Source organism: Galleria mellonella, unplaced genomic scaffold, assembly GCF_026898425.1.
Source record: "Galleria mellonella isolate WM207_F2 unplaced genomic scaffold, CSIRO_AGI_GalMel_v1 utg537, whole genome shotgun sequence".
Classification (NCBI taxonomy): domain Eukaryota; kingdom Metazoa; phylum Arthropoda; class Insecta; order Lepidoptera; family Pyralidae; genus Galleria; species Galleria mellonella.
In genome coordinates this window covers 4,703,091-4,730,835 of record NW_026442112.1, presented here as the reverse complement: position 1 = coordinate 4,730,835, position 27,745 = coordinate 4,703,091, and the positions used below count along the sequence as shown (strand labels likewise).

Here is a 27,745-nt window from a genome sequence, read left to right as displayed (position 1 = left end):
CGAGCGATTGACGGATACCGCTGACCGGATAGAGATAAAGAGGGGAATATTCCAGGGCGATTGTTTGAGTCCACTTTGGTTTTGCCTGTCCCTGAATCCACTCAGTACTTTACTGGAGAATTCGGGGACTGGATTTCAGTATCGGAGAGGAGGTACACGAATGCCTCACCTCCTGTACATGGATGACTTGAAACTGCTAGCTCCGAGTGTCGAACGCCTGACGGAGCTGCTAAATATCGTAAACGATTATAGCAGCTCTATTAGGATGGCGCTCGGAATAGACAAGTGCGCGGTCCTCCATGTGCAGAGGGGACGGGTCACTCAAACTGAATGGATCGCCACAGATCCCTCTAATATTAAAACCCTCTCCGAGGCTGAAACATACCGGTATCTGGGCATGTCACAAAACATCGGTGTGAAGGAGACGGATATGAAACAGTCAGTCCGCGAGGAATTTTTTGTGCGCCTTACAAGAGTACTGAAAAGTTCTCTGTCGGGCGCCAATAAAATCCGAGCTTATAACGGCTGGGTCATACCCGTACTCCTTTACACTTTTGGCGTGCTCAGATGGTCTCAAACCGATCTCGAAGCCCTGGATCGGAAAGTCCGCACAACTATGACCCTCCATAGAATGCATCACCCGAAATCGTCAGTCATGAGGCTGTATATCCCGCGGAAGGCTGGTGGTCGAGGCTTGTTAAGTGTTAAGACCATGCACAACCGCGAGGTTGACAGCCTCAGGACATATTTTCTGGAGAAAATAGACGAGGGTTTGCATAGAGAGGTCATAGAATGTGACAAAGGATTCACCCCTCTTTCTCTGGCTAAAGAGGACTGGCGAAAACCCGAAGTTTTGGGTACCTCTCAGCGGGAGGCCGTATGGAAAGAGAAGGAGTTGCACGGAAGGTTCTTCAAAGCCCTTCACGGGCCGTACGTAAACACGAAGACCTCCATGCACTGGCTACAGTTCGGTGATCTCTTCGGAGAGACCGAGGGTTTTGTCTGTGCAATACAGGATCAGGTGGTTAAGACGAACAATTACCGAAAGCACATTCTGAAGGATGGCACTGAGGACATCTGTCGGGCATGTCGCCATCCCAGAGAGTCACTCAGACATGTGCTTTCGGGTTGTTCAGCTCTTGCCAACACTGAGTACTTGCACAGACACAACCAGGTAGCCAAAATACTCCATCAAGAGCTAGCTCTGAAGTACGGCCTCGCGAATGAGAGGTTGCCGTACTATAAGTACGAGCCCCAGCCGGTCCTCGAAAGCGACAGCGTAAGGCTCTACTGGGACCGATCCATCATCACGGACAGGACCGTTCTTGCGAACAAACCTGATATCGTGGTGATGGATCGGGCACTCTCGAGGGTGTTTTTGGTGGATGTCACCATACCGCATGACGAGAACCTCGTGAAAGCCGAAACCGAGAAGAAGAGAAAATATCTCGACCTGGCTCACGAGGTGACCGAAATGTGGGGGGTGACATCTACCGAAATCATCCCAATCGTTATGTCGGTGAACGGTCTTATCCCAACCAGTCTGGAACAACATCTCAGACGGTTGGGATTCCGAGGCGGCTCACTCCCGGGAAAGATGCAGAAAGCGGTGCTCTTAGATTCTGCCCGCATTGTACGCCGGTTTCTCTCCCTGGGGCCCTGAACCCCGGCCGACTGTGCTTCTGCCGGGGGTTAGTTGCCATCTCCTCTCCTTAAGAGGGGAGATGAGAATTTTAGTGAAATTTAAAAAATAATAATAATAATATAATTTATTTGCTCAAATATGGGTATGACAGATGTTACATTAATAGGTTATTACGCCTCCATATTTTACCATAAATGGCGTGCAAATCTTCTCTTAATATAAATATTACTCAATTTCATATGTCACAATGTCTTCATTATAATAGATTACAGAAAAAAAAGAAAACCACTACATCAAAATTTGTCTTATCTCTTGTCTCATGGGAATACAACGCAGTCATTTATCGTTTGTTTAATTTTTAAAACTATCTGTCATATATTCATTTAGAGTGTAGTATGCTTTGTCAATTAGTATCTTCTTTAGTTCCTTCTTAAATAGATGCAAATGATTAATGTCTTTTATATATTGGGGCAATTTATTGTATACTTTCAGACCCATGCAGAATATACTATTATTGTATACTGTTGTGTTACACTTTGTGACTCGAATAATATGACAATGTCTTTTGCTTTTTAGAGTTTCATAATCAGTAATATTAGATTTTATTAAAACTGCAGCTTCATAGAGATAAAGTGAGGGAAATGTCAAAATTTTCAATTTCTTAAAACATGGCTTGCACGACTCTGTTTCCTGTATTCCACATATGGAACGAACACATTTTTTTTGGCTTTTAAAAGCTTTTTCTCTTCCTGAGGAATTTCCCCAATAGAGAATTCCATACTTGAGCGTTGAGCCTGCAAACGCATGATAAGCGCTCAGAAGTGCAAATTGATTAGCTACTTTTCGTAACAAGTAAAGTGCATAGGAGTACTGATTTACTTTTGTACAAACGTGATCAATCTGTGTTTTCCAAGTCATATCAGAGTCAATATGAATACCTAAAAAGTTAATACAATTAACTTCCTTAATTTTATTCCCCATATAATTAATATTTATATTATTCAAAATTTTATTTTTGTTTTTAAATGTCATAAAGTTAGTTTTGTCTATGTTCATCTTTAGGTTATTAGCTTCTAGCCAGGAGACCATGTCTTTTAATGAGTTATTTATATCCTCTTCGTAAAGTTTGGGATCGTCATTAGTAAAAATTGCTGTGCTGTCGTCAGCATATAGGATCATTGGATGAGTAATAGCTTTAGGCAGATCGTTAATATAAATTAGAAACAATAATGGCCCTAATATGCTTCCTTGAGGTACCCCGTATTTTACAGTTCTTTGTTCAGATTGATATTTCGTTTCAGTGTTATTATTTGTTTTTATTCTAGTTATTTCTGTAATTTGTTTTCTGCCTTGTAAATATGATTTTACAAGGTTAAGTACATTTCCTCTGATCCCATATATCTCCAATTTTCCAACGAGGATATCACAATCTACATGGTCGAATGCTCTAGTCATATCCATAAATAAAGCAGTTGTATTCTTTTTATTATCTAGATTACTCATAATTTTGTCTAAGAATTTATGGATAGCTAAATTTATTGACTTTCCCTTTCTAAATCCGAATTGTTCATCTGTAAGAATTTTATTTTTCTCAAAGAAATCATACTCGTACATAGACCTGTAAATAACTGCTTCAAAAATTTTTGATATTATTTGTATTAGTGCGATAGGTCTATAGAATTGGATTTTTTCTCTATCATTCTTTTTAAATATCGGTTTAATTACAGAGACTTTTAGTTTGCTGGGAAATACGCCATTTTCTATGCTTCTATTAATTATGTGGCTAATCACTGGTGATATGATACTAGACACATATTTAATTACTTTTGTGCAAATACCATCATACCCTGTACTTTGGGTATTTTTTAGATTTTTTATTATGTTTTCAATCTCATGAGAGTTAGTAGGAGCCATGAAACAAGAGTTGCTGATTCTCCCTGTTATCCTTCTTAAGTATTTTACGTCAGTACTGTGAGATTTCTGTATGTCGTCAATAAAAAAATTGTTGAAAGCTTGCGCAATATCTTCAGGCTTTGAGATATATTCTCCATTAACTATTATTTTTTGAATTTCCTCCGGAGGGATATTTTCATTTTTACTGTTAATAATATTCCATACCGCTTTTGATTTGTTAGTGGCCGTCTCAATTTTATAGTTGTTTTGTGATTTTTGTGTCAATTTTATAATCTTCTTTAATCTTTTAGAGTATTCAATAAAATTACTTTTCTCAATTTCTTTACGTCTATATCTGTATAAGAGTTGTCGTTTTCTTTTTGTACATATTTTTAAGCCTTTGGTGAGCCATTTTGCTCGATGACAGATTCTTAATTTTATTTTTTTCCATGGAAAACAAAGATCATATAGTAATTTGAAATCATCTATAAAAGCATTATACGCTTTTTCTGGATCGTCATATTTATATACCATACTAAATGACAGTTGTTTAATATAGTTTTTAAATTTAGTCATATTTTCTTTGCTATATTCTCTTATCCATTTATACCAATAGCTCACGAGAAAGCTCTTTTTCACTGGACATTTTTTTTTTTTTTTTTTTATATAACTTAGAATGGCAAACAAGCTGACGGCCCACCTGATGGAAAGTGGTAACCGTCGCCTATAGACATGAGCAGTACCATGGACATAACAGAGTATACTGTTTCGCCCATGATACCCCCATGCGTTGCCATTCCTGAGGACTCAGGTGTTATTCCTCTGTACCCAGTAAATTCACGCCATATCCCACCCTTCAAACCGAAACACAGCCATGCAAACACAACTGCTTCACGGTTGAAACACGAATGGGACAGAGGTACCCAAGCAATCGACTTTTGTACAAAGTCTCCCTCTGGTATTGCATTAATTGTGCAGTATGGTCTGATAATCCTAGATCTAGTATAATTGTCTTAGAGTTTCTTATATTATGGGCAAAATTGTCTATACATGTTCCACTACATAATCTGGTAGGTTCATTTAGGGTCAATTTGAGATTGTATGAAATTAGTATTTGTTCAAATTCTTTCGAAATAGAGTTATTTTTTAATTTATCTATATTGAAGTCTCCGCATAATATTACTTTTTTATCCTTAAAACATAATTTATTCAGTAACTCTTGAAGTTTGAAGAAGAATGTATTAATAAGATTCATTTTTGGAGGTCTGTAGATCACTATTATAATTATTTTATGTTCTGTCAATTCTATCGCACTACATTCAAATATTCCACTTTGATTATATTGCTTTACAACATCTATATTTTTATATTTTTGATTCTTATGAACTAGTACACATGATCCACCTTTTCTGTTAGACCTCGAAAAATTTGCGGCTAATTTGTAATTCGGCATTTTTAGTAATTTGGTGTCTTCAATTATCATATTATGTTACAACAGCGCTCAACCCTCATTACATAGTATAATATTAGTTCAGCTAAATTTTTTAGTGCTACATATAGATTGTGGATTTTATATAAAGTTAATTTATCTATTATAAAGAATCTGATATTTAATAAAGAGACAACTACAATAGTAGATTTTTATGACATTATCAATACGTAACGGCGTCGAAGTCGTGGTAACACCATTATCTGTAAGTGCTACTTAGTAATATCTTAAAGACATAAAATAGCCAGTTAACTAACACACCATCGCTGATAAAACAACTAAAGTTATGATAAACAAATTTCTCTATACCTATATCAATAGGAGACAACCAATACCAATAAATATAGATTTAAATTAAACATTCCTTATATCAAGGTACTGCTCATGTCTATACGCGACGGTTACTACTTTCCGTCAGGTAGGGCTGATAGCTTGTTTGCCATTCTACAATAAGTCGAAAAAAACATTGGAGTTACTCTTGAAATAAATTATATTATATTATAATAAAAACGGTGTTGGTGTCAAATTTACTCAATGTTTTCTTTGATTAATATTATGTATTATTCTTTATTTTGTAACTGTTAGTTTTCCCAAATAAATGACATTAGTCCATTAGTCCATTATCCAAAGTGTAAAACGTATAAATTCCAATATAGACCATATTGGAATTTATACGTTTTACACTTTTAAAATTGCAATAATTATTATTTCAGACGTTAACTGTCCACTGCTGGACATAAGCCTTCCCCATGAGGGGAGTTTTTCTAGTAGTTGCCACGCTTGACAGGCGGGTTGGCAACCGCAGTTAGGCATTTAGAAATGTTTTAAGAGGGACGCTGCTGCCCATCCCTCGCCCTTCTTAGTCGCCTCTTACGACAATCACGAGAAAAGTAGGGGCAAATTGCAATACTAGCGATATAATGGTTCCATACTGTTCTGATAGATGCATTTTTTTTATGGGTAAAGATGAAATAATAACCCTGTCTGCGCTATCGGTATACGCTAGCAGGCTACTAGTGAAGGGTGACAGGTGAGAATGAAGGCAAGTCAGTTGGTCCATAGTAATCAATTGAACAAGAATTTACCACTATGGTTTCCAGGGGGAACCGCGTGGAGGTCGACCTGATAGGGTATATTGCTAGCAATGGGATTGTTAAATTTCATTATTAACAATCCATTTACCCTCTTAAATAGATACATATTAGTGCAACTTGCCAATGCAAACTATTGTAAACCGATCTCTCAATTTTAACTTAATTCCCAATTGTTTTTTCATGAGTGAAGCACAAAATTGTCATTGGCATTGAATTGGATTTATATCGATATTAGATTCAAGACAAGGATTGCATCTTCCACTCTCACGGTAGTGACAATTCCAAGATCCGTAGAAAGTATTTTTTTTATTTATTTTCACCATATATGTTTTTTTTATACAACGTAGAATGGCAAACAAGCTGACCGCCCACCTGATGGAAAGTGGTAACCGTCGCCTATAGACATGAGCAGTACCATGGACACAACAGAGTGTACTGTTTCGCCCATGATACTCCCCATGCGTTGCCATTCCTGAGGACTCAGGTGTTATTCCTCTGTACCCTGTAAATTCACGCCATATCCCACCCTTCAAGCCGAAACGCAGCCATGCAAACACAACTGCTTCACGGTGGAAACACGAATGGGACAGAGGTATCCAAGCAATCGACTTTTGTACAAAGTCTCAAATATGTGCACCAAATTAACAAAGAAAGCACACCAAAAACTACAGGGTTTTGTCTGAAGTGTCATACATTCTGCATAACTTTATTCTGTTCATTTCTAAGTAGAAGGATATGATTGTATCCCACAAAAAAAAACCAACTTAAAATATGACAATACCAGTTATTTGTATGAAAAAACTAAACTACAGGTGTTTGCTAATGTTTATTGATTTATGTGAGAAAATGTGAGTATAAAATTGTACCCACATTTACTACCCACCCACCGGAGGGAGACTTTGTACAAAAGTCGATTGCTTGGGTACCTCTGTCCCATTCGTGTTTCAACCGTGAAACAGTTGTGTTTGCATGGCTGCGTTTCAGCTTGAAGGGTTGGATATGGCGTGAATTTACTGGGTACAGAGGAATAACATCTGACTCCTCAGGAATGGCAACGCATGTGGGGTATCATAGGCGAAACAGTATACTCTGTTATGTCCATGGCACTGCTCATGTCTATAGGCCACGGTTACCACTTTCCATCAGGTGGGCCGTCAGCTTGTTTGCCATTCTACGCTGTATAAAAAAAAAATAGTATACAGTCGTGGTACCATAACCTACATCTATAAATGTTTCTAGACGTTGAAAACCAAACCACATAACTTAGTATCGATTTCTCAGTAACTTAAGAAGAATATATATTATATAAAAGGAAAATCAAAACGAGAAATGTATTTTCCCTGTAATACTTGCATGTACCAGTAGTACCTACATGAAAAGTATCATGGGCGTCATGATATAATACAATTTTTTTTTATTGGATGAAAATGGTATGGTAACCCCGCCTGCACTAATAGGATACGCTGGCGGGGCACCACTGAAGGGTGATCAATGAGGATGAAACAAGCCAGTTAGCCCATCATGATGAATTCATCAGGAATTAATTATGATAGTTTCCAGGGGGAACCGCGAGGAGGTCGACCTGGTTGGATATATTGCTAGCAATGGGATTCTTAGTCTCCATTACTATCAATCCCTTTTCCTCCCAATATAATACTATTATGTCCATGGTGCTATTCATGTCGTTAGCCGACGGTTACCACTTTCCATCAGACAGGCCGTTAGCTTTACCATTTCCAGTTGCTTAAAATAAATAAATAGATATCTTTATATTAATTTTTCTCTTCACAATCTTCGTTAATTTCGTAGATTTTTTACATTTTCTATTACAAGTCAAAAGTAGCAGAATCGTTTTAAAATTTTGATTACTCTTTTTGGACCCCCTAGAAAAAAGATATATTTTTTATTAATTTCTTTTGAAATAGCTATCGGCTAATGATAACTAAAACTACTCGTTTGATAGCATATCTAGTGGCTGAGATAAAACTCTGTTACAAAAGAAGGGACGAAGGGCGGAAAGTTATACCATAAGGATTCCTTTCTACCATTTTGGTACGGAACCTTAATAGTTGCATAATATAAATAATTACACCAGTATTAATAATTGTCATTATCTACTCTACGAGAAAAATACAGTGAGATTTATTCTATTGTTATTTTTTTTTATTTATAAAAACTTTCGTAGTACTTATTAAATTACTGTCCAAGTCTTATAATTGAATTAAATAAAAAATAAATCACAATAACAGGATACAACTGTTCCTTAATACCGTTCAAACCGAATTGTCAAAAAGTAGAATACTTTTTTTTAACGTTAAGCTGCACAGATTCTCAAATATATACAGACTAAATAGCTTTTACCTTTTTTAGGTGCATCGACCCTACTGTAATCGTACCAGGGGGAAGGGATTATTAGTAATGCGGATTCCTAGTTTCATTAGCAATATACCCTGTCAGGCCGACTTCCACGTGACCCCTCCTGGAAACCATCGTGCTGAATCCCAGGTGTATTCATTGCAATGGGGTCACTGATCTGCCCTTTCATTCTCACCTATCATCCCTCACTGGTGCCCCGCCAGTGTTATACTGTTCGCGCGGACGAGGTTGCCATTCCATTAAATAAAACCCTACCGTACCCTGAACTGATTTCTCAGATAAGGTTTTATTTAATTAACCTTCTCATGGAAAATGAGAGATAAATAGGCATTAATAATTAACAGAAACGTTCAAAACTTTTTGGTATTATTTGTCCAAAATTATAATATCAATGTGATATTATATGTGTACATTTAAAAACAAACGTAACACTTAAAAATTGTTTTTGTAAACGTAAAATATCCTTAGACTTTACTACAATAACATTTTTCCACTTCATCAAAATTCCGCACGAGTCGTCGAATCGGTCACGCACAAACAAATGAACAAACATTTCATAACTTCGTAAACAGATAACACCAAATATTGTAATGTTACATACACTATGCATTGACAAAAGGCTCCATGTTAATTTTTATCATTGATAAATAAATCAATAAGGACTATAATAAAGATACAACATACCAAATCGACGTGCGAACAGCTCCACGCAGACTATTGCAATGATTCTGTCTATAGCTGATCAGAGCATCGTGTTTGTGCTTACAAGTCATGCAACTGAACTTGTTTCCTACACAGCCTTCCCGTGTACCTACCTATCCGACATACCTACTATGTTTCCAATAGTTACTATTAGTAAGTACCTATTCATAATATAAATAGAAATAGAAACAACAATCTACATCTTATATTCTTAATCTGTTTTAACTTTTACGCGGGAAAAAGTAAGTTCTTTATCTACGCGACCGGGTTGTTTTACTGACTAGGATAAAAAGCATCCTTTTCTATACCATTTATTATCTACGTAAATACATTTCATCGTCGTAAAGACCCTAAAAAGAAACAAACAAAAAAATTCATTTTTTTTTAATAAAACGAAAATTAATATACAGGTAAAGTCAATTTACCCATAATGACAAATTCGTATTAATTTGAACAATTCGCACAATATCTTTACAAATTCTAGTCTATGTATTATTCTGATGTATGAGCTATGTTATTGTAAAGTTTCATTTAAATCCATTCAGTAGTTTTTGTGTGAAAGAGTAACAGACATCCATACATACCCATACATACAAACTTTAGCATTTATTGTATTAGTAATAAGGATAATAATTAGAATAAGGGTAGGATAACGATGATTATAACAATAAATATGGAAAATATAAAAATATATAGTATATAAAAATATTTTTTGTTTATTAATTTGTTAATAAATTGTTCACAAGGGAAGAACTTACCTTAATTTAGCACATAATTTATATACAGATTCTTATGGACAAAGTCTCGGAAAACAGCTAGTGTTAAATATAATGTTTTTATAGGATAAAGTACTTATTATTAAGCACTAGAGACCTGCCCCGGCTTCGCACAGGTGCAATGCTCTGCCCTGCCGACCCATTAGAAGCCTCTAAAATTATCAATGTTTCTCTACTATATTATACATGTATTATACATATAAACCTTCCCCTTGAATCAATCTATCTATTAAAAAAAGCTATATTAAAATCCGTTGCGTAGTTTTAAAGATCTAAGCATACATAGGGACTGATAGCGGGAAGCGACTTTGTTTTATACTATGTAGTAATTCCTCAAAATCTTTTATATTTTTATCATAACATTAGTAACGTAACGATGTACATAATGACTGTCAAAACGACTGGAAGGCTTTGAGTATTTTTTTTATGCAATTTAGAATGGCAAACAAGCTGACGGCCCACCTGATGGAAAGTGGTAACCGTCGCCTATAGACATGAACAGTAGCATGAACATAACAGAGTGTACTGTTTCGCCCATGATACCCCCCATGCGTTGCCATTCCTGAGGACCCAGGTGTTATTCCTCCGTACCCAGTAAATTCACGCCAATGTTACTTCTTCTTGCTTACGATGGTACTGTGGTATTGCTATTAGCATATCCACCGTTAACTGTACACTGCTGAACTTAGGCGTCTCCTATTCGAAGATTTTGCTAGTAGTTGCCACGTTTAGCATACGGGTTAGCAACCGCAATTAAGCTTTGGTGGTATTTAAAGATGGACGCTACTACCCATCACTTGACCATTTAGTTCCCTTAGTCGCCTCTTACGACACCCACGGGAAAGGAAGGGGTGGCCCATTCTATGCCGGGACCACACGGCCATTGCCTAATTATATTGTGTGCCTCTCTTAACTCCAATAAATTGATAGATTTCTCTAAAGCAGTAATTCTCAACCACTGTGCCGCGGCACTTTTGTGTGCCGCCAAATTTTAAAAGTGTGCCGCCAAATTTTGCAAATATTTAAAATTTTTGTCACAAACTATTTATGCAGTGTGTTGTAGTAAGTAAATAATTTTTTTCTTTTGCTTTGTGTGCCGCCAAATTTTGAAATCGTTAAATATGTGCCGCAACAAAAAAAGAGGCTGAGAATCACTGCTCTAGAGGAACGATGAACATCATCCACCTCTTCTCGTACCCAATTATTTTAACACAGCCTCTGTAGTAAAATAATTGAAAGAGAAAACTAAACGCCAGCAAGTAATACTATAATTAAGAACATATGACAACTATATGATATATAATATAGGCTAAACAATTAGTGATAAGAATAATTAGTGTTAAATAGAATGTAGAATATAAATGTAAACAATTATCCCTAGCCAGAAATGTAAAACTAGAATGTAGATAGTTACTAGCTGACTCGGTAAACGTTGTTTTACCATATATACATTATTTCCAGAACTATACATGACAATTTCTCGTACTAAAATAATTATTTTCGATTACCATCTTGCAAGCCTTTTTCGGAATATAAAAATCGCTATTAAAAAACAGGGGTTGATCGTAAAAGGGTAAAAATTTGAAGCTGTATGTATTTTTCAATGCTTAGTCATAATAAAATAAAAATAAAAAAATGTCAAAATAATAAAAAATATATATTTGAGGGTAGGTCACCCTTATAATGATAAGGGGGTATGAAAAATAGATGTTGGCCGATTCTCAGACCTATCCAATATGCACACAAAATTTCATAAAAATCGGTAAAGCCGTTTCGGAGGAGTTTGGTAACAAACACCGTGACACTAGAATTTTATTTATAAGATATAGAGCAAACTACATAGATAGTTGTAATTATGTTTTAATAAGTTAAGTAGTTTATAAAATCTTTATAATATTAATAAGGCAAAAAACTCCATTAATAAAGTAATAAACCTGGAATTAAATATCCGGGACCGAAAAAAACCACAGCCTCTGGATAGCGAAAGCATAAGGGTGACATCAGCTCTTTGGATTCTAAAATCCTTGAAGAAATGTATCCAAGTATTTACCAGAGGGAGACTTTGTACAAAAGTCGATTGCTTAGGTACCTCTGTCCCATTCGTGTTTCTACCGTGAAGCAGTTGTGTTTGTATGGCTGTGTTTCGGTTTGAAGGGTGGGATATGGCGTGAATTTACAGGGTACAGAGGAATAAACATCTGAGTCCTCAGGAATAGCAACAATGGCACTGCTCATGTCTATAGGCGACGGTTACCACTTTCCATCAGGTGGGCCGTCAGCTTGTTTGCCATTCTAAGTTGGATAAAAAAAAGTACTACATTCACCACAACGGCGACAGTCAACTATTGTCTCTAATTACCTCATCAATAATTACAGTCGTGAGTAAATTTATTTATTTAATATTAAAAACATAAACTTTGAATAGAAATTGTTAAAGAAAATTAAACAGTGATATAAAATATTTTTGAAGACTTTATCTCTCGTCCTAGAGTTTCCGAGCAGGAGGGACCGATTTCAATGATTTTTTATTTGTTTATTTAAACACTAACATAATCTGCAAACATATATATATATATATATATATATATATATATATATATATATATATATATATATATATATATATATATATATATATATATATATATATATATACGTATAGTTAGGTTAATTCATATTATCCTTGTATACAACGAGCTGTTTGATAAAGAAATCTATCAGAACTTTTAAATTAAAAAACAATAAAAAAAAAATATCTTGGTAACTGATTACTTGGTAACTATAAGTAGGGTAGATACGTTATACCCGTCCCTATCAGAGACTACGATAACGATAAAACAACTTCAATATCGATTGATGAGATAATGCAATGGGGATTGTAGATTAGTGAAACGTTACAATATAATATACTAGCTTTAGCCCGCCGCTTCGCCCGCGTGGATCTTGTTTATCGCAACATGCAATTTTTGGAAATAACTCGATAGATTTATTTGGATAAGGATTAATACTGGAGTATGAAAATACCACCCAGACGGCGACCAGCGTGGTTATTCGTAATTTTCGAAAGAAAAGTGATTATTGTGACCTAACCATAATAGTTAGAGATATGCTATCGCGGACTTATTTGTAGATCTCAATGAGTACTTTAAAAACGTAGAACATTGTTTTTTCATTATAAGCAACTATTTAGTCAGTGCGCGCAAGATAAGAGAATTTTATACAATTTTTCTTCCGACTTGCTCGCCATGAATGGTCACAGTACGGTGAATATAACATATAGATATAATATATAGCCTATGGCACTCACAAAGGATGTAGCTATCGATTGGTGAAAGAATTTTTGAAATCGGTCCAGCAGTTTCAGAGCCTATTCGTTACAAACAAAAAAACAAATGTTTCCTCTTTATAATATTAGTGTAGATTATAGCGACCCGCCCCGGCTTCGCACGATTGCAATGCTAAACGCAAAAAATGCGTTAATTTACGACATCACATTAGAAACCTCCAAAATTATCAGTATTTCTCTGCTATATTATGCATAGTGGACCCGCCCTCGCTTCGCTTCGGGTACCATTTTTACCGCCGTAGGAGTTACGAGTACGTCTCAAAACACCTATGTCCTAAAAGTTAAAACTTACCTACCTATACCATACTGGTGCGGTGAGAATTTTGAAGTTTTATTTAACACGCCTCGCGCGCTAGACCTCTAAAATTATCAGTGTTTCTCTACCTCCCCTCCCGCACGCGCACCTCTGCCTTGGTGACACTCACTTCGCGACGGGCCGTGCAGCAGAAATCGTAATATTTTAATTTCGCCATAACTTCCAAACCCAACGTCCAATTTTAATCATTCAAACACCAAATATTATCTACATAAACTGTACTTAGTGATGAAATCATTTATTTTGATAAGGATTAATAGCATGAGTAAAATAAATGCGTTTAAATGTAGTCCAAAAAAATCAAAATTTTTAAATAAAAAAATGGTTGTTGTACCTCAACTCGACATAGATAGGTATAGTGTGTCGCGGACTTTTTCGTAGATATTTATAAGATCTACAATTAATTAGAACATTTTATGGTTCTATCTTTTATAGTTTAGGCAGCTTACGCAAAATAAGTAACTTTTCTGGTTGATTTTTTACACCTTGTGTCCGACAAACCCAAATATTTTACGGAACCCTATTTTTTTCCAAAATAAAATTTAGCCTATGTTACTCGCAGATAATATAGCTTTCTAATGGTGAAAGAATATTTAAAATCGGTCCAGTAGTTTTTGAGTTTATCCATTACAACCAAACAAACAAACAAACAAAGTTTTCCTCTTTATAATATTAGTGTAGAAAATCAAATGAAAGGCACTGTTAAGTAACTAAGAACAACGAATTATAAAAACTTTGCTGTTAAACGACAAAATGTTCTAGATTCAAAATATTAGAATTTTAAATGCAAAATCATGTATGATCAGAATTTTGTATGACAAAGAAAAACCGTGAAATCAGTCGTCACAGAATTATAAAGTCTCTAAACGTATATCTTAAATTCAAATTTCAACTCGATATCACACTGAAATCTTTATGACCAGTAAATTTAAGTCAAAATTATTATAGGTTTAGTTTGAACAGGTTTGTACATGTTAGCCTACCTATTTCAAACCTACGTAGTTGTAGAAAAATAAATTGTGATGTTCTCGACAATCTTTTTGTCTTAGGAATTAATTTTACCTAACAATATTTTTGTGGGGGGAAAGGGATTGTTAGTAATGCAGTTCATTAGCCCCATTGCTAACAATAAACCCTATCAGGTCTACCTCCACGCGATTCCCCCTGGAAACCATCGTGATTAAATTTAGTGTATTTCATCACGATGGGCTAACTGGCCTGCTTTCATTGTCACCTATCATCCTTCACTGGTAATCTGCCAGCGTAACCCGTTAGCGCAGGCGGGATTACCATTCCATTTTCATCCATCAAAAAAAAAACAATATTTTTGTATCGCGACATATTATCCTCTGAGTTAATTCATTGTAAATATTATTCATAATACAATCTCGTACTAAATCTTTCATTCTCTCACTCCTTCTGAATCTATATAATATTTTAAAATATCATTCACACCCACATCTACAAACAATAATTTCGCGCAAGTGTCGAATTTACTCTAAATATTTTGAGTTATACTCGCAGATGTTTATTTTACGGAATAAAATTTGCAAATTAAACTAGATAATTGAGTGACAATCATAACATACTGCACAAAAATAAATATTTCTGCAAAAGGTAAACGCGGAAAAATTAAAAGCTAAGCTACGTAGCTTTTGTTCCTATTGCCCATCTTCGCAGAAAAATATATTCACCATAATTTTACTTAATCTATGACCGCAATAATAATAAACTACAACTGATGATAATTTATCTAATTTAATAGATAAAAATAACAAAATTCAACTAATTGATAAATAAATTAATGCAATTTATTGTATTTTAGTTGGTTGGGTACTTCTGTCCCATTCGTGTTTCAACCGTGAAGCAGTTGTGTTTGCATGGCTGTGTTTCGGTTTGAAGGGTGGGATATGGCGTGAATTTACTGGGTACAGAGGAATAACACATGAGAACTTATAAATAGAATCGTCAGGATAAGCTAATAAGATTAACCTAAGCATTCTATATACAAAACACTATACTTAGTTATTAGTAATAAATGTATCCAAAATTTATACATATTTCCCGTCCTATTAGACATCTGTCAAAGTATTTGTTGTGGTACTAAATATTGTATGTAAATAAGTTAAATGTTGGCGAATACATCAAACAATTTTATTCATACATAGTTTTTCCTTCGGTCAATGTGACAAAAGTTCAAAACTCTTTACAAACAATACTTAAAACAAATAATATCTACTAATGGACAGACAAACAAATAATGATAATCGTGTAATAGGTTCCTATGAAAAGAAACGTCAATGTCAACGAGTGACGCGACCGTGAATGTTTTGTTTTTGATTTGGTATGCATTGATTAGAAGTGAAAGGTTCTAAGCATTTGAAACAAATTTTATTATCTTGATAAAATATGTGTTCATAACTTACCTTAAAACACTGGGAATCGAGATTCTTTTATAAAAATGGATCCGGCTCTACTACGGGAACGGGAGGCTTTTAAGAAAAAGGCACTTGCAACTCCAACGTACGTAGCTACATCCTTCTCTGAATACTGCTCGGTAACTAGTTGTCTCATCGTGTCCCTCCTGGCTGGATTCCTCGGGCCCATTGCCTCTGTCTCACTCGCTCACACCAATATCGTATATTACGAAATTCATGAACCAAATTGAACTTGGAAAATGGGGTTAAATCCAAATCATTGACTATATAGTGAATTCAATTTCACAATTGACAGGGCAGGTAATTTGTAAATTATATTAACTGGCTCCACTTTTACAAACTATCTATACTAATAATGTAACATGAAACATTAATATTGTGTTAACAAACATTATGTTTATTTGAATTAAATTTACCTAATTAAAAGTTTAACATAAATTAGTCACAATTTAAATTATATATTAATAATTTACATTACTACCAGCTACATTAAGAGGTATAAAATTACAACTACATAGTGAAATACTTTTTTCAACCAAAATATTTTTTATTTGTATTAAAAGAGTTAATCTAAATAATTAACTTAGAGTAAGTTTTTTTTTTCTTCTTTAATTAATAAATTTTCTACCCTCTCATGTTCTAGTGTTGAGAAGAAAAAAACAAAGGATGACTCTCAATTCAAAGATGACAGCAAAAAGAAATCCAAATCATCGAGTTCAGTCAGCGCTGGACCAAAGCTGGATGCCACCAAGTATGTTATTTATTATTTATATGTCATATATATATATATATATGTAGTACATATGTGAAAATTTATAATTACTTTACTAAATCTGTACAGTGACAGAGAAAAAAACCTTTTTACACAACAATAATTTTAATTTACTCAATAGATAATTACTTATATTCATCATACCTTGTAATTAAGTATGAAAACATTGAGGTTGATTCTGAACTGCCATTTCTCTAAACCTATGTCTAAAATTATAATTGTAAGTTTGATTTCACAGTAAAATCTTTGTTCTAAATACTAATATGAACTAGTAATAGATTTAAGACAAAATGATTATAAATTAAATTTATAATCGTCCATAAAACATTAATTTAATTAACTATCAAATTAAAATATTAGATTCATCATCATCCTATCAGCCTTTCAATATCCACTGCTGAATATAGGCCTCCTTATAGAGGGGTTTGCAGTAGTTACCACACTTGGTAGGCAGATTGGCAACTGCAGTTAGACTTTTAATTATGTGCTGCCATCTCTATAAAATATTAAATTAAGAAATGGGTATGGAGAAATAGCAATGCAAATAAAATAGCAATGAAATAGAAATAGCAATGCAAATAAAATAGCAATGAAATAGAAATAGCAATGCAAATAAAATAGCAATGGAATAGAAATAGCAATTCAAATAAAATAGCAATGAAATAGAAATAGCAATGCAATCGGGCCCTTTATCTTCAACTTTGTGATGTTTGCTATTGAACCCCTAGTACTATCGCTGTTTCAATTGCTTGCTATGAAATACTCTATCTACAGCATTATCATGATACATTAATAGTAAAAAATAAATATTGATATACAGTATAAAATTATGCTGGTGGTTCCTTTCAAGTAAATTATTATTATTAACTAGTGCATTGAAAATATTTATTAAAAAAAATTGAAACAACCCCATACAAATTGCTGATATGCCATGTTAATAAGGGACGCCTAAAATTCTTGGAACATTTTTACTTGGAATGTTCTTTCGAAAATGCTCCGTTTCATTTGTAAAACACTTTTTAAAATGCTAATTATATCAATTTTACTCATATCAGTTTATGGTATGATAGAGCTGGTTAAGATGTGATAGGCAAAAGCCCTTTGAAACATTAGACGAAAAAAACATTGCTCTAAACAATCAGTCACCTAGAATACATGATGTACCATATCAAACTATTTACGTTATTGTTGCCCATTGCAGTTATAAAACAATGGTGGGTAGCTCCAGCTACCGCTTCGGAGTGCTGGCCCGTATAGTGAGACACATGCGGGCGAGACACCAGGAAGGTGACGACCACCCTTTGACCTTAGATGAAGTGCTGGACGAAACCAATCAACTGGATGTTGGGAATAAAGTGAAGCAGGCAAGTGGCCCAGATATAGAACTTTTTTTTTAAGAGAATTGTCATGCTTTGCCTTGGAGGATAAACCCCCTCAATTTTATCTAGAGAAATGGAGAATTAAAAGTAAACTTTATTTAAGTATTAAATAGTTAATTAATAAATATAATAAATAAAAGCTCTTTTTGTTTCTACTCTAGTTTAATCAATTGAGAGAACTAGTAAAAAAAATCTTTTAAAAATATTTTATTTATAATCTATTATTAATATGAATTTAATTTTTATTTCCTTTCCTAACTTATTTTATGCCATTGAGGTGACAAATAAGCATACAACCCATCCTTTTTTTAAGAGCCCCAGCTGTAGTCTTCCTTTTTACCTAAATAAGAAAAAATGGAAATAATTAAAAAACTGAGTGCTCACTTAGCATGAGAAAATGGAAGTTAGTAATGGAGTCACACAGCCCCATTGCTAGCCATATAACCCTATCAGGTTTACTTCCGTATGATTCCCTCTTTTTTTTGTTTCTAATCTAATATTATTTTACAGTGGTTGCAATCAGAAGCCTTACAAAACAATCCTAAAATTGAATGTACACAGGATGGAAAATATATTTTTAAACCTGTTTACAAAATCAAAGACAAGAAATCACTGCTCAGGTAAATCCTCTTAAACATTATGACCACTTTATAGACTGTGTTTAAAATGATAAATACAGTAATGGCAACATAACAAAATTTACTGCACAAATCAATACTTTGAATGCCCAATTCTCCTTTTATTTTCTGCTCAATTTTCCTTAATAAATATTTTGTACCCTCATAATCTATACTTATAATAAATCTGTAGAGAGGTCAATTCTGTACATGAAATATATTTCCAAAATAACTATCAGAGGGTGATTAGTAATCGATACTGATGCCAAAAATGCAATCAGTAAAATTTTTGTCTGTCTGTCTGTATGTTCGTTATAAGAGTACTACTCGAAGGATTTTAATGAAACTTATTACAATTATTCTTCATACTCTTGGGCAGGTTATAATATACTTTTCATCACGCTACGATCAATAGGAGCAGAGCAGTGAAGGGAAATGTTAAAAATGTCCACCCGTGCGACGCCGGGACGGGGCGCTAGTTACTAATATGGTAAAACTTGTTTGTAGATTACTGAAACAACAAGATCTGAAGGGTCTGGGCGGGATCTTATTAGAGGATGTACAGGAATCATTGCCACACTGTGAGAGGGCTCTGAAGAGTTTAGCCCAAGAAATATTGTACATAACTAGACCCACTGATAAGAAAAAGATATTATTTTATAATGACAAAACTGCAACCCTAGATGTAAGTATTGTGTGCCTTTTTTTATATTACCTACATAAATAAAAGCAATGACAACTTTTTTTTTAATTTAAAATATGCTCATGTCATTTAAGAAACTGTAGTTCAAATTACTTTATCTAAGTTATAATATAGAAATGCTAAACAACAGCGAGTTATCTGCCACCTCACACTCATTGGTTATCGTTAGACAGAGAAATGTGATTTCTCAGAAAAACTGCCTACCTATTTCTCTTGTTTGCCCAATGGTCGACTGGTAAAGAACACCATACAATGTTAAATATATGAATTGTACTAATAAATACACTGCTTTAAAGTTTTAATAAACATGTAAATTTTTAGATTGTCTTTCAAAGCCAAAAAAGGAATAATGCGCTAACGGGATACGCTGGCGGAGCACCAGTGAAGGGTAATCGACCAGAATGAAAACAGGCCAGTTAGCCCATCATGATAAATTCATCAGGAATTAATCATCATAGTTTCCAGGGGGAACCGCGAGGAGGTCGACCTGATTGGGTATATTGCTAGCAATGGGGTTCTCAGTCTCTATCACTAACAATCCTTTTCCCCCCTGAATAAATATTATAATTATAAATTTTTAATTGTTTGCAGGTAGATGACGAGTTTGTGAAATTATGGCGCGCCACAGCCGTAGATGCTATGGACGACGCAAAAATTGAAGAATACTTGGAGAAACAGGGTATCAAGTCAATGCAAGACCATGGACCTAGGAAACCTATAGCCCCAAAAAGGAAGAAGGCGGCACAAAAACGAAGACAGTTTAAGAAACCGCGTGATAACGAGCACTTGGCAGATGTTCTTGAGACTTACGAGGATAATACGTTAACACAAAAAGGTGTTAGCATTAAATAAAAAGTGATTGTAATATTTTTTTTTTTTTATTTTCAATAATAACCAATTAAGTACTGACAAGACTATTCATAAAAGTAAACAATAATAATGATATATATATATATATATATATATATATATATATATATATATATATATATATATATATATGTGTGTGTGGCATGTCGTATAGGGAGGTCAAGGATATGGCCTGGGATAGAGCTGGCTGGAAAAAGATGCATGAATTAGTCGCACCGACAAGAGGAAACTCTTAAATGAAAAGAAGAAGAATAATAATAATGAGTAATTGAAGTACTAGTTACCTACCAAAATTAGAGAGCAGGATAAAATTATTTACTTAGATTAATTGATATTTTCTACTGTGTAATTAATGGTTAATGGATAATTCAATAAATAATTTCCTTGGTTAACTATATCAAGCTTTTATTATACCAATTATATTCACTTTGTCTTCATTTATTTCTTATCGGGTAAAAATAATAGAATTCCTAAGAACTTTACCAGAGGGAGACTTTGTACTAAAGTTGTTTGCTTGGATACCTCTGTCCGTGTGTCCATTTGTGTTTCTACAATGAAGCAGTTGTGTTTGCATGGCTGTGTTTCGGTTTGAAGGGTGGAATAGGGCAATCAATTTACAGAGTACAGAGGAATAACACATGAGAACTTATAAATAAAATCGTCAGGATGAGCTAATAAGATTAACCTAACCATTCTATATACAAAACGCTATCCTTAGTTATTAGTAATAAATGTATCCAAAATTTATACACATTTTATTTCCCATCCCATTAATCGTCTGTTGTTAGTGCATAGATTTAACATAATGTACTTTTTTTTAATGGGTGATCATGGAATGATTATTCCCGCCTTCGCTAATGGTATACGCTGGGGGGAAAGGGATTGTTAGTAATGGAGACTGAAAATCCCATTGCTAGCAATATACCCAATCAGGTCGACCTCCTCGCGGTTCTCCCAGGAAACTATCATGGTTAATTCCTAATGAATTCATCATGATGGGCTAAATAGCCTGTTTTCATAAAAAAAAAAGGTATATGCTAGCGGGGCACCAATGAGGAATGATAAATGAGAATGAAACGGTAGGTCAGTTAGACCATCATGATAAATACACCTGAAATTCAACACGATGGTTTCCAGGAGAAACTACGTGAAAGACGACCTGACAAGGTATATTGCTAGCAAAATTATATAAAAATAAAATTAGAAGTATAATTATAATAAACAAAAATAAAAAAAATATTTTAATTATTGTTTTAATTTATGTAAAAAATTAACAATTATAATACCTTTGTATGTAACGACCTGTGCTTTTTGTAAATTAGTTAAATAGATACAATCGATTATGTCATTGACACTTATTGGCAATTTCTAAGGAATTGAAGTTAAAATTTATAGATATTCACGTATTTATTATTATTTTAATTTGAATACTTGAACCTTCAGACTATTAATTAGTTTAAATGTGATAATTTTGTCTGTCGATTCATATATAAAGTATTTGTTGTAGTTCTAAATATTGTATTTAAATAAATTAAATGTTTCAAGTTTTCAACCATATTTATACGTAAAACATATAATTCTAAATGTTTTCTTAGTTATTTATATTACACTCAGGTAATGCACACTTAATTCAAACTTAAGTTTTAGTGGCATATTGGGCAACACTGGCTCGTTGCCCCTGTAATTCACAGCCGTAAAACATGCATTAAAAACTCATCAAATTGTCAATATAAAAAAAAAAACAAATTGCTATTTATTTGTTTAGTTTCCTATCTATTTATTGAATTTTTTTTTTAATTAATTTCTTATCAATTGGAATTGTGTGTTGATATAACTAAGAAGTTATTTGCCATGGAGCAAACAAAGTTTACCTTATCGTGGGATGCGTATCAAAAGAGTTTTTGCGCTGGATTGGGATCACTACAACAAGTAAGTAATTATAACCCTCAAAAATTATTTTGTATTTATATCAATAACAAAAAGGGAAGTTAAAATGTCTGATAATAGAAATAATATTTGGTAAAAGATACTCGGTATATCAAATTATAGGTTGCATGCCAGTACCTAGTATTTTTTTATACTTAAGAACTACAAACTAATTAAGAAGCTACTGGAAAAAATATAATTATTATTAATAAATATTTAATATAAATAATATGATTATATACTTATTGCATTCAATAATGTGGTTATTAAATAATTAAACATATTTCACTATGAAACCTGTTGGCAAATAGGTGTTGCTAAAAACCTATTTGTAAATAGCTGTTGGTAAAAATGTAATTGTAAACTGTCAGTGACCTCTATAAGAACTAATATAATTAATAATTTAATAATAAAGTTATTAGTATAATATAACTCTAATAAATAAATTGAATTTTAATATATTTTCTAGAATGAAGAGTTTGTTGACATGACACTGGCGGCGGACGGGCACCATGTGAAGGTGCACCAGTTAGTGCTGTCTGTAGTGAGTCCATACCTTAAGGCGCTCATCACATCTATCAACTGTCCACATCCTGTTGTATTTTTGAATGTAAGCATAATGATCTTGTAGCACTCAAACCAATAATGTTAAATATTTAACACTTTATACAAGGAGCCACAGACAGCCCTCTATGTCGAGGCTGTTTCAACGCCGAAGAAACGGCTGCTCACGTAATCCTGGAATGTGAGGCTGTGGCCCATCAACGTTTAGAAATCCTCGGAACGGTGAGGTCGCTCCGTGAGGCCTGTGAAGAACCCAGGAAGCTTCTGCGCTTCTGGACGGAGCTAGGTTGGCTACACTAGCCACGACTCATACGCACAATGGCCCAAATGAGAGGCTAAGTGCGGAAAATGGAGTCCCTTTCACATTCACATTCACATTCACACTTTATACAAAAACCTTTTTATCTATTGCAGTTTTAAATATTGGTAATAATCTTAATCTTATAGCTTATTGATATTAGTATATTTTGGATAAAATTGTACACAATGGCTTAACAATAGGGTGGCAAGTCAGAGTGGGACCCTGGTTTGAAGGGCGGTGAGCATAGGAAGAATCTTACATTTTAACATTTCATAATTGTAAAAAAAATATTTATCTAATCTCTTTAAGATTTAAAGTATTAACTCAAGAACATGCACAAATTATATAATAATATGTCAAGATTTCAACAAGGCATTATTATTATTCAGATATTGTCATTGTTAATAATTATTAAATATTATAATAGTACATGTGGTGTTCACGTATAAAAGACTTACATTAGGCAATTTTTTTTTGTGTTATTGATTAAGTAGCATGTAAAATGTAAAAGTTGTAGGTGAACCTTATTAAATAAATAAATAAAAGGCATTTTAAGGTAAAACCAAAAATAATAACATTAATTTTAGTTATATTGATATATATTAATATTTACCTCTTGATATATTATATAAAAATGAAACAACATTAAGCTCCTTTAAATAAAGGAAGTGCCCCATCAGATCAATTTATCACTGACCTAAGATGATATAGTTATTGTCAGTAATTATAATTTACAATAACTCAAAAATTTAATTGGTCTTTCGATTAATGTGATGCATTCTAAACATTGTATTATTTATACAGAAAATATCATACAAGACGCTGTGCTATATCCTGGAGTATGTGTACACGGGAGAAGTGGTAGTGGCAGAAGAGGACATTAACGATCTGGTGGAAGCAGCCCAAGCATTGAAGATAAAGGGCCTCGAAGATATGGTGAGTCTGTAATTAATAAAATGGAACTTGAGGAGTCAAGAGCATCCTCAACTGTCATCTATACATAAGTTGTCCAAGTAGATGAGGCAAGAGATGTATGGGAGGGTAATGAATAAAGACAAATCTTAATCTTCAATGTATTTAATATAATTTGTACAAGAGCAAAAATAAAAACATTATTTTTGCCTTTTTCTATAAAGAGTCGAGAAGGAGTTTATATACCAATTATTAATTGAACATTCCGCCACTCAAGGACTATTATAGTCCTTCACAATGTAATAAACAAGTAACATAAAGTGAGATAACAGAAATCAAATTAGACATTTGTTAAGAAAATGAGCAAAATTTCACTTATTCAGTGGCAAAGGGCATAACATAGCTACAGGTCTCTTAAAAAACCTTACATACATATGGTATTTGTAATATATATAGAGTTAGGAGCAATACTGAACTGTATGCCAAAGACTACCATAGAGACATTCATCTATTTTTTGTTCATCCCAAAGGTTGACTAGTAGACATTTCCTAATAGCAATGTCTACCAGTCAATCTACAATTCAAACTGATAATAATGCTAATACATTACCACTCTTTGTAAGTCCTTTGTGTGTAATTTTCAAGTTTATAATAATACGTATTTATTTTAATATTACAGAAGTTGGGGAATAGTCTAAACACATCACTGGTTCTCCCACACATATCCACAAATACCACGCATTATCAAAATGTCTCCAATACAAATGAAGAGAGTGTTAACAAAGAATATAGTGACCAAGAGTAAGACATTTTATTTTTATTGTATAAATTTAATTCAATATACAGATGGACTGTATGGTTGGAATGGCCCATAGGATTTTAGTGGACGATAATTGAATGGCAACCCCGCTCACGCTGTTGGTACACACTGGCCGGTTTCAACAAGAATTAATTCCTCTGGAAAACATTTTCCAGGGGGAACAGCATAGAGGTTGACCAAACAGGGTATATTGCTGGTAATGGGGATTAACGTCCTCATCACTAACAATCCCTTTCCACCTGGTCCATAGGATCACGCAGGGTATGCATACTGGATTAAAATACAGGATTCTTCTTATCTCGATTCAAGTAAGCAAATTCACAGGTTTCATCTAGATATATAATAAATAAATTAATATTTATAGATTTAATTGGCAAACAAGCTGACAGCCTGCCTGATTGCAATGGCTGTTGCCGCCTATGGCATTGCAGAAACTTGCACATCACAAAATGCTCAATGCACTGCCCACAACAACAAAGGAATTCTCCATGTATGTCATTCCTGCAGACTATGGTGTTAGGCATTTATTAATATTGAAAAAAAGTATAAAAAAATAGAATATATTATTCTTATTTATATAATTTTCAGAATTATACATGAGGATACAATTGATGATGATCATATGGATGATGAATATATAACAATAGAATCAACAGATACAGTACCACTGAAACCAGAAAAAAATAAGAAAGACATCTTTACAGAGCCTACCAAAAAAAGAAATAAAGTAGAATCACAAATAAGTAAAGGTAAATTTATATTTCAATCTACACTAAGTTAACCTATTTACCCCTTTCAGGGGGGGGGGGGGGGAGGAAGGGATTGTTAGCGATGGAGTTCGACAGCCCCATTGCTAACAATATGCCTTATTAGGAAGTAAACACTTGGTAGCCTACAATGATGATCACACCTTGTTCTCTATTCAATAACAGTATGGTAAAATATCAAGTAGAAGCAACCCACCTCTGCTTCGTATGGTGTTTTGATGGGCTAATACCAATCTTCAAAATGGACCTGTCGAAATTTCAAATTAATAAACTAGTAGGTGTAAATTGGGTCAATAACCTAATATAGGAAATTGAGGATAAAAATTGCGTAAACAAGCAAAAGTTTAAAATTAACTGTTTATTTATCTGGTTGCAGACGTTAACTGCGGCGCGCTGCTGTACACGCTGTCGGTGCAGGGCTCGTTGCAGCTAATCCTGAACCGGTTCATGTACTGCCTACGCTATATCGGGCGGCGCGGCAGCCGCGGCGGCTCCACCACCAGGCGCTGGCGCTGCGTCGACTACAACATGCTGCGCTGCCCCGCCTCTGTCATCACCAAGGACAACGTTGTTGTGCAGCGGTTGGTTGCACTTGTTACGCTTGCTTGTTTACCATACTTTTTTTATACCACTGAGGTGGCAAACAAGCATACGGCCCACCTGATGGTAAGTGGTTACCGTAACCTATGAACACCTGTAAGTGTTAGTGGTATTACGCGCTCGTTGCCAACCCTAAAGTAAGTTGCTTAAATAAAAAAAACATTAGAGAATACATAGTATGAAATTAATCAGTCATTTATGCCATGCTTTACAACGAATCTGATCATGCGATGAACACGTAATAATGATTTTAGGATAGAATGTCATGACTTAAAAATTAGAAAATGAGTTCCGCATATAAACTATTAATCCATGTTCATTTGGAAAAAATATTCAATTTCACTGGTAGAATGTTACCTTAAAAAATACTAACAATAACCATTTTATCTTGAATATCACTAGTTTCTATTCGCGTCTTCGTCATTGTCCCATAAACATATATAGATTAACCAATGTCCGTCTCTTGAAAAAAAAACATGCATAAGTAGGAAAAAATCATATGAATATTTTTTTTAATATGCAATGGAGAAGTCGTTCTGCATCACATATTGTAGATAAACTACTTTTCATGCCAGCTAGTCAACTAGTTCCTGTCACGCGGACGAAGCCGCGGGTAAAAACTTGTTACTTATACAAATCAAACTATATTTTACTTGTATTATTGTATCATATAATAAACATATAAAAAAATTTTTTTCTTAATTTTGACTTGTTACAGGTCGTCAGCACATATACATCCGTTTCACGATACAAAAATATTAAAAAAAATACGTAACGGCGCTGTTTACACTGCTATACCGGACGCAGAGAAAAAAGGAGATGACATTAAGAAAAATAAACCACCCAGCAACGAAACGCCATCGAGCGCGGAAGAAACTCCGTCTAAAAAATCCATGTCCAACATAGATACTCCCTAATGTTTTTTTTTTTCTGTATAAATATTATTGTTTCACAATAGAACTTTTTCTTACAACCCTAAAAAATTACAACCTTTAATTCATTATCGTTGGCATTTCGCAGTGGAGTTGGGGTGCCTAAAAATTACATCTATATTATTTTTAAAACTTATGTTCATGTCGCTAACAACAAACAATGATTTTGATACTGTTTATTTTTTAATATAAAAATCGATTTTTATTTTTGCTATTATTCATAATGGTTGGATACCAGTAACGGATGATAGATGGGATGAAATCAGGCCTAGCCTAACAATAGAAATCATTGTGGTCAATTTTTGGTGAAATAGTTACAATACTGATTTCCTTTCATCTTCAACCACCCCTCATATTGGCCATTTATATTCCGTGTCCATCCTAAAATTACCAATCGGCCACCCTAGGTTCAGGAACGGAATTTTCCGCTACTAAAAAAAACATGTTGCAGATACGTTTTTATTATATGGTATGGGATGAAGATATTGATGATGAAGACATTTGGCA

General features: G+C 34.0%; 3 protein-coding genes across 4 annotated transcripts in view; 2 read left to right on the top strand and 1 right to left on the bottom strand.

Moving 5' to 3' along the window:
* LOC113522562 (chitooligosaccharidolytic beta-N-acetylglucosaminidase) overlaps positions 1-16,202 on the bottom strand; it is a 41,120-nt gene extending 24,918 nt beyond the window's left edge. The window contains exon 1 of one of the 2 annotated variants that reach the window (XM_052898720.1): positions 16,064-16,202. The gene's annotated coding sequence lies outside the window, so the exon portion shown is untranslated. Of the gene's footprint in view, positions 1-9,181; positions 9,280-16,063 lie in introns of those variants that run through there. The other variant, XM_052898719.1, reaches the window with a different exon arrangement.
* Positions 16,020-20,413, top strand: LOC113517708 (transcription initiation factor IIE subunit beta). The gene is made up of 6 exons (XM_026902490.3): positions 16,020-16,160; positions 16,719-16,826; positions 18,049-18,211; positions 18,737-18,846; positions 19,351-19,528; positions 20,138-20,413. The coding sequence occupies exons 1-6, from the start codon at positions 16,099-16,101 to the stop codon at positions 20,396-20,398; spliced, it is 882 nt and encodes a 293-aa protein (XP_026758291.2). The 5' UTR covers positions 16,020-16,098; the 3' UTR covers positions 20,399-20,413.
* A 1,702-nt stretch (positions 20,414-22,115) lies between these two features.
* LOC113509445 (modifier of mdg4-like) lies at positions 22,116-27,443 on the top strand. The gene is made up of 7 exons (XM_052898773.1): positions 22,116-22,345; positions 22,812-22,952; positions 24,012-24,143; positions 24,799-24,920; positions 25,528-25,688; positions 26,083-26,287; positions 27,025-27,443. The coding sequence occupies exons 1-7, from the start codon at positions 22,268-22,270 to the stop codon at positions 27,221-27,223; spliced, it is 1,038 nt and encodes a 345-aa protein (XP_052754733.1). The 5' UTR covers positions 22,116-22,267; the 3' UTR covers positions 27,224-27,443.
* Positions 27,444-27,745: the final 302 nt, after the last annotated feature.

Bases quoted from the DNA above. Each gene is read 5' to 3' on its own strand.
- LOC113509445 (XM_052898773.1), top strand. From the start codon at position 22,268: ATGGAGCAAACAAAGTTTACCTTATCGTGGGATGCGTATCAAAAGAGT. The intron at 22,953-24,011 runs GTAAGCATAATG...TTATTTATACAG, and splicing joins ATCCTGTTGTATTTTTGAAT to AAAATATCATACAAGACGCT. The intron at 24,144-24,798 runs GTGAGTCTGTAA...TTAATATTACAG, and splicing joins TAAAGGGCCTCGAAGATATG to AAGTTGGGGAATAGTCTAAA.
- LOC113517708 (XM_026902490.3), top strand. From the start codon at position 16,099: ATGGATCCGGCTCTACTACGGGAACGGGAGGCTTTTAAGAAAAAGGCA. The intron at 18,847-19,350 runs GTAAATCCTCTT...ACTTGTTTGTAG, and splicing joins GACAAGAAATCACTGCTCAG to ATTACTGAAACAACAAGATC. The intron at 19,529-20,137 runs GTAAGTATTGTG...AATTGTTTGCAG, and splicing joins ACAAAACTGCAACCCTAGAT to GTAGATGACGAGTTTGTGAA.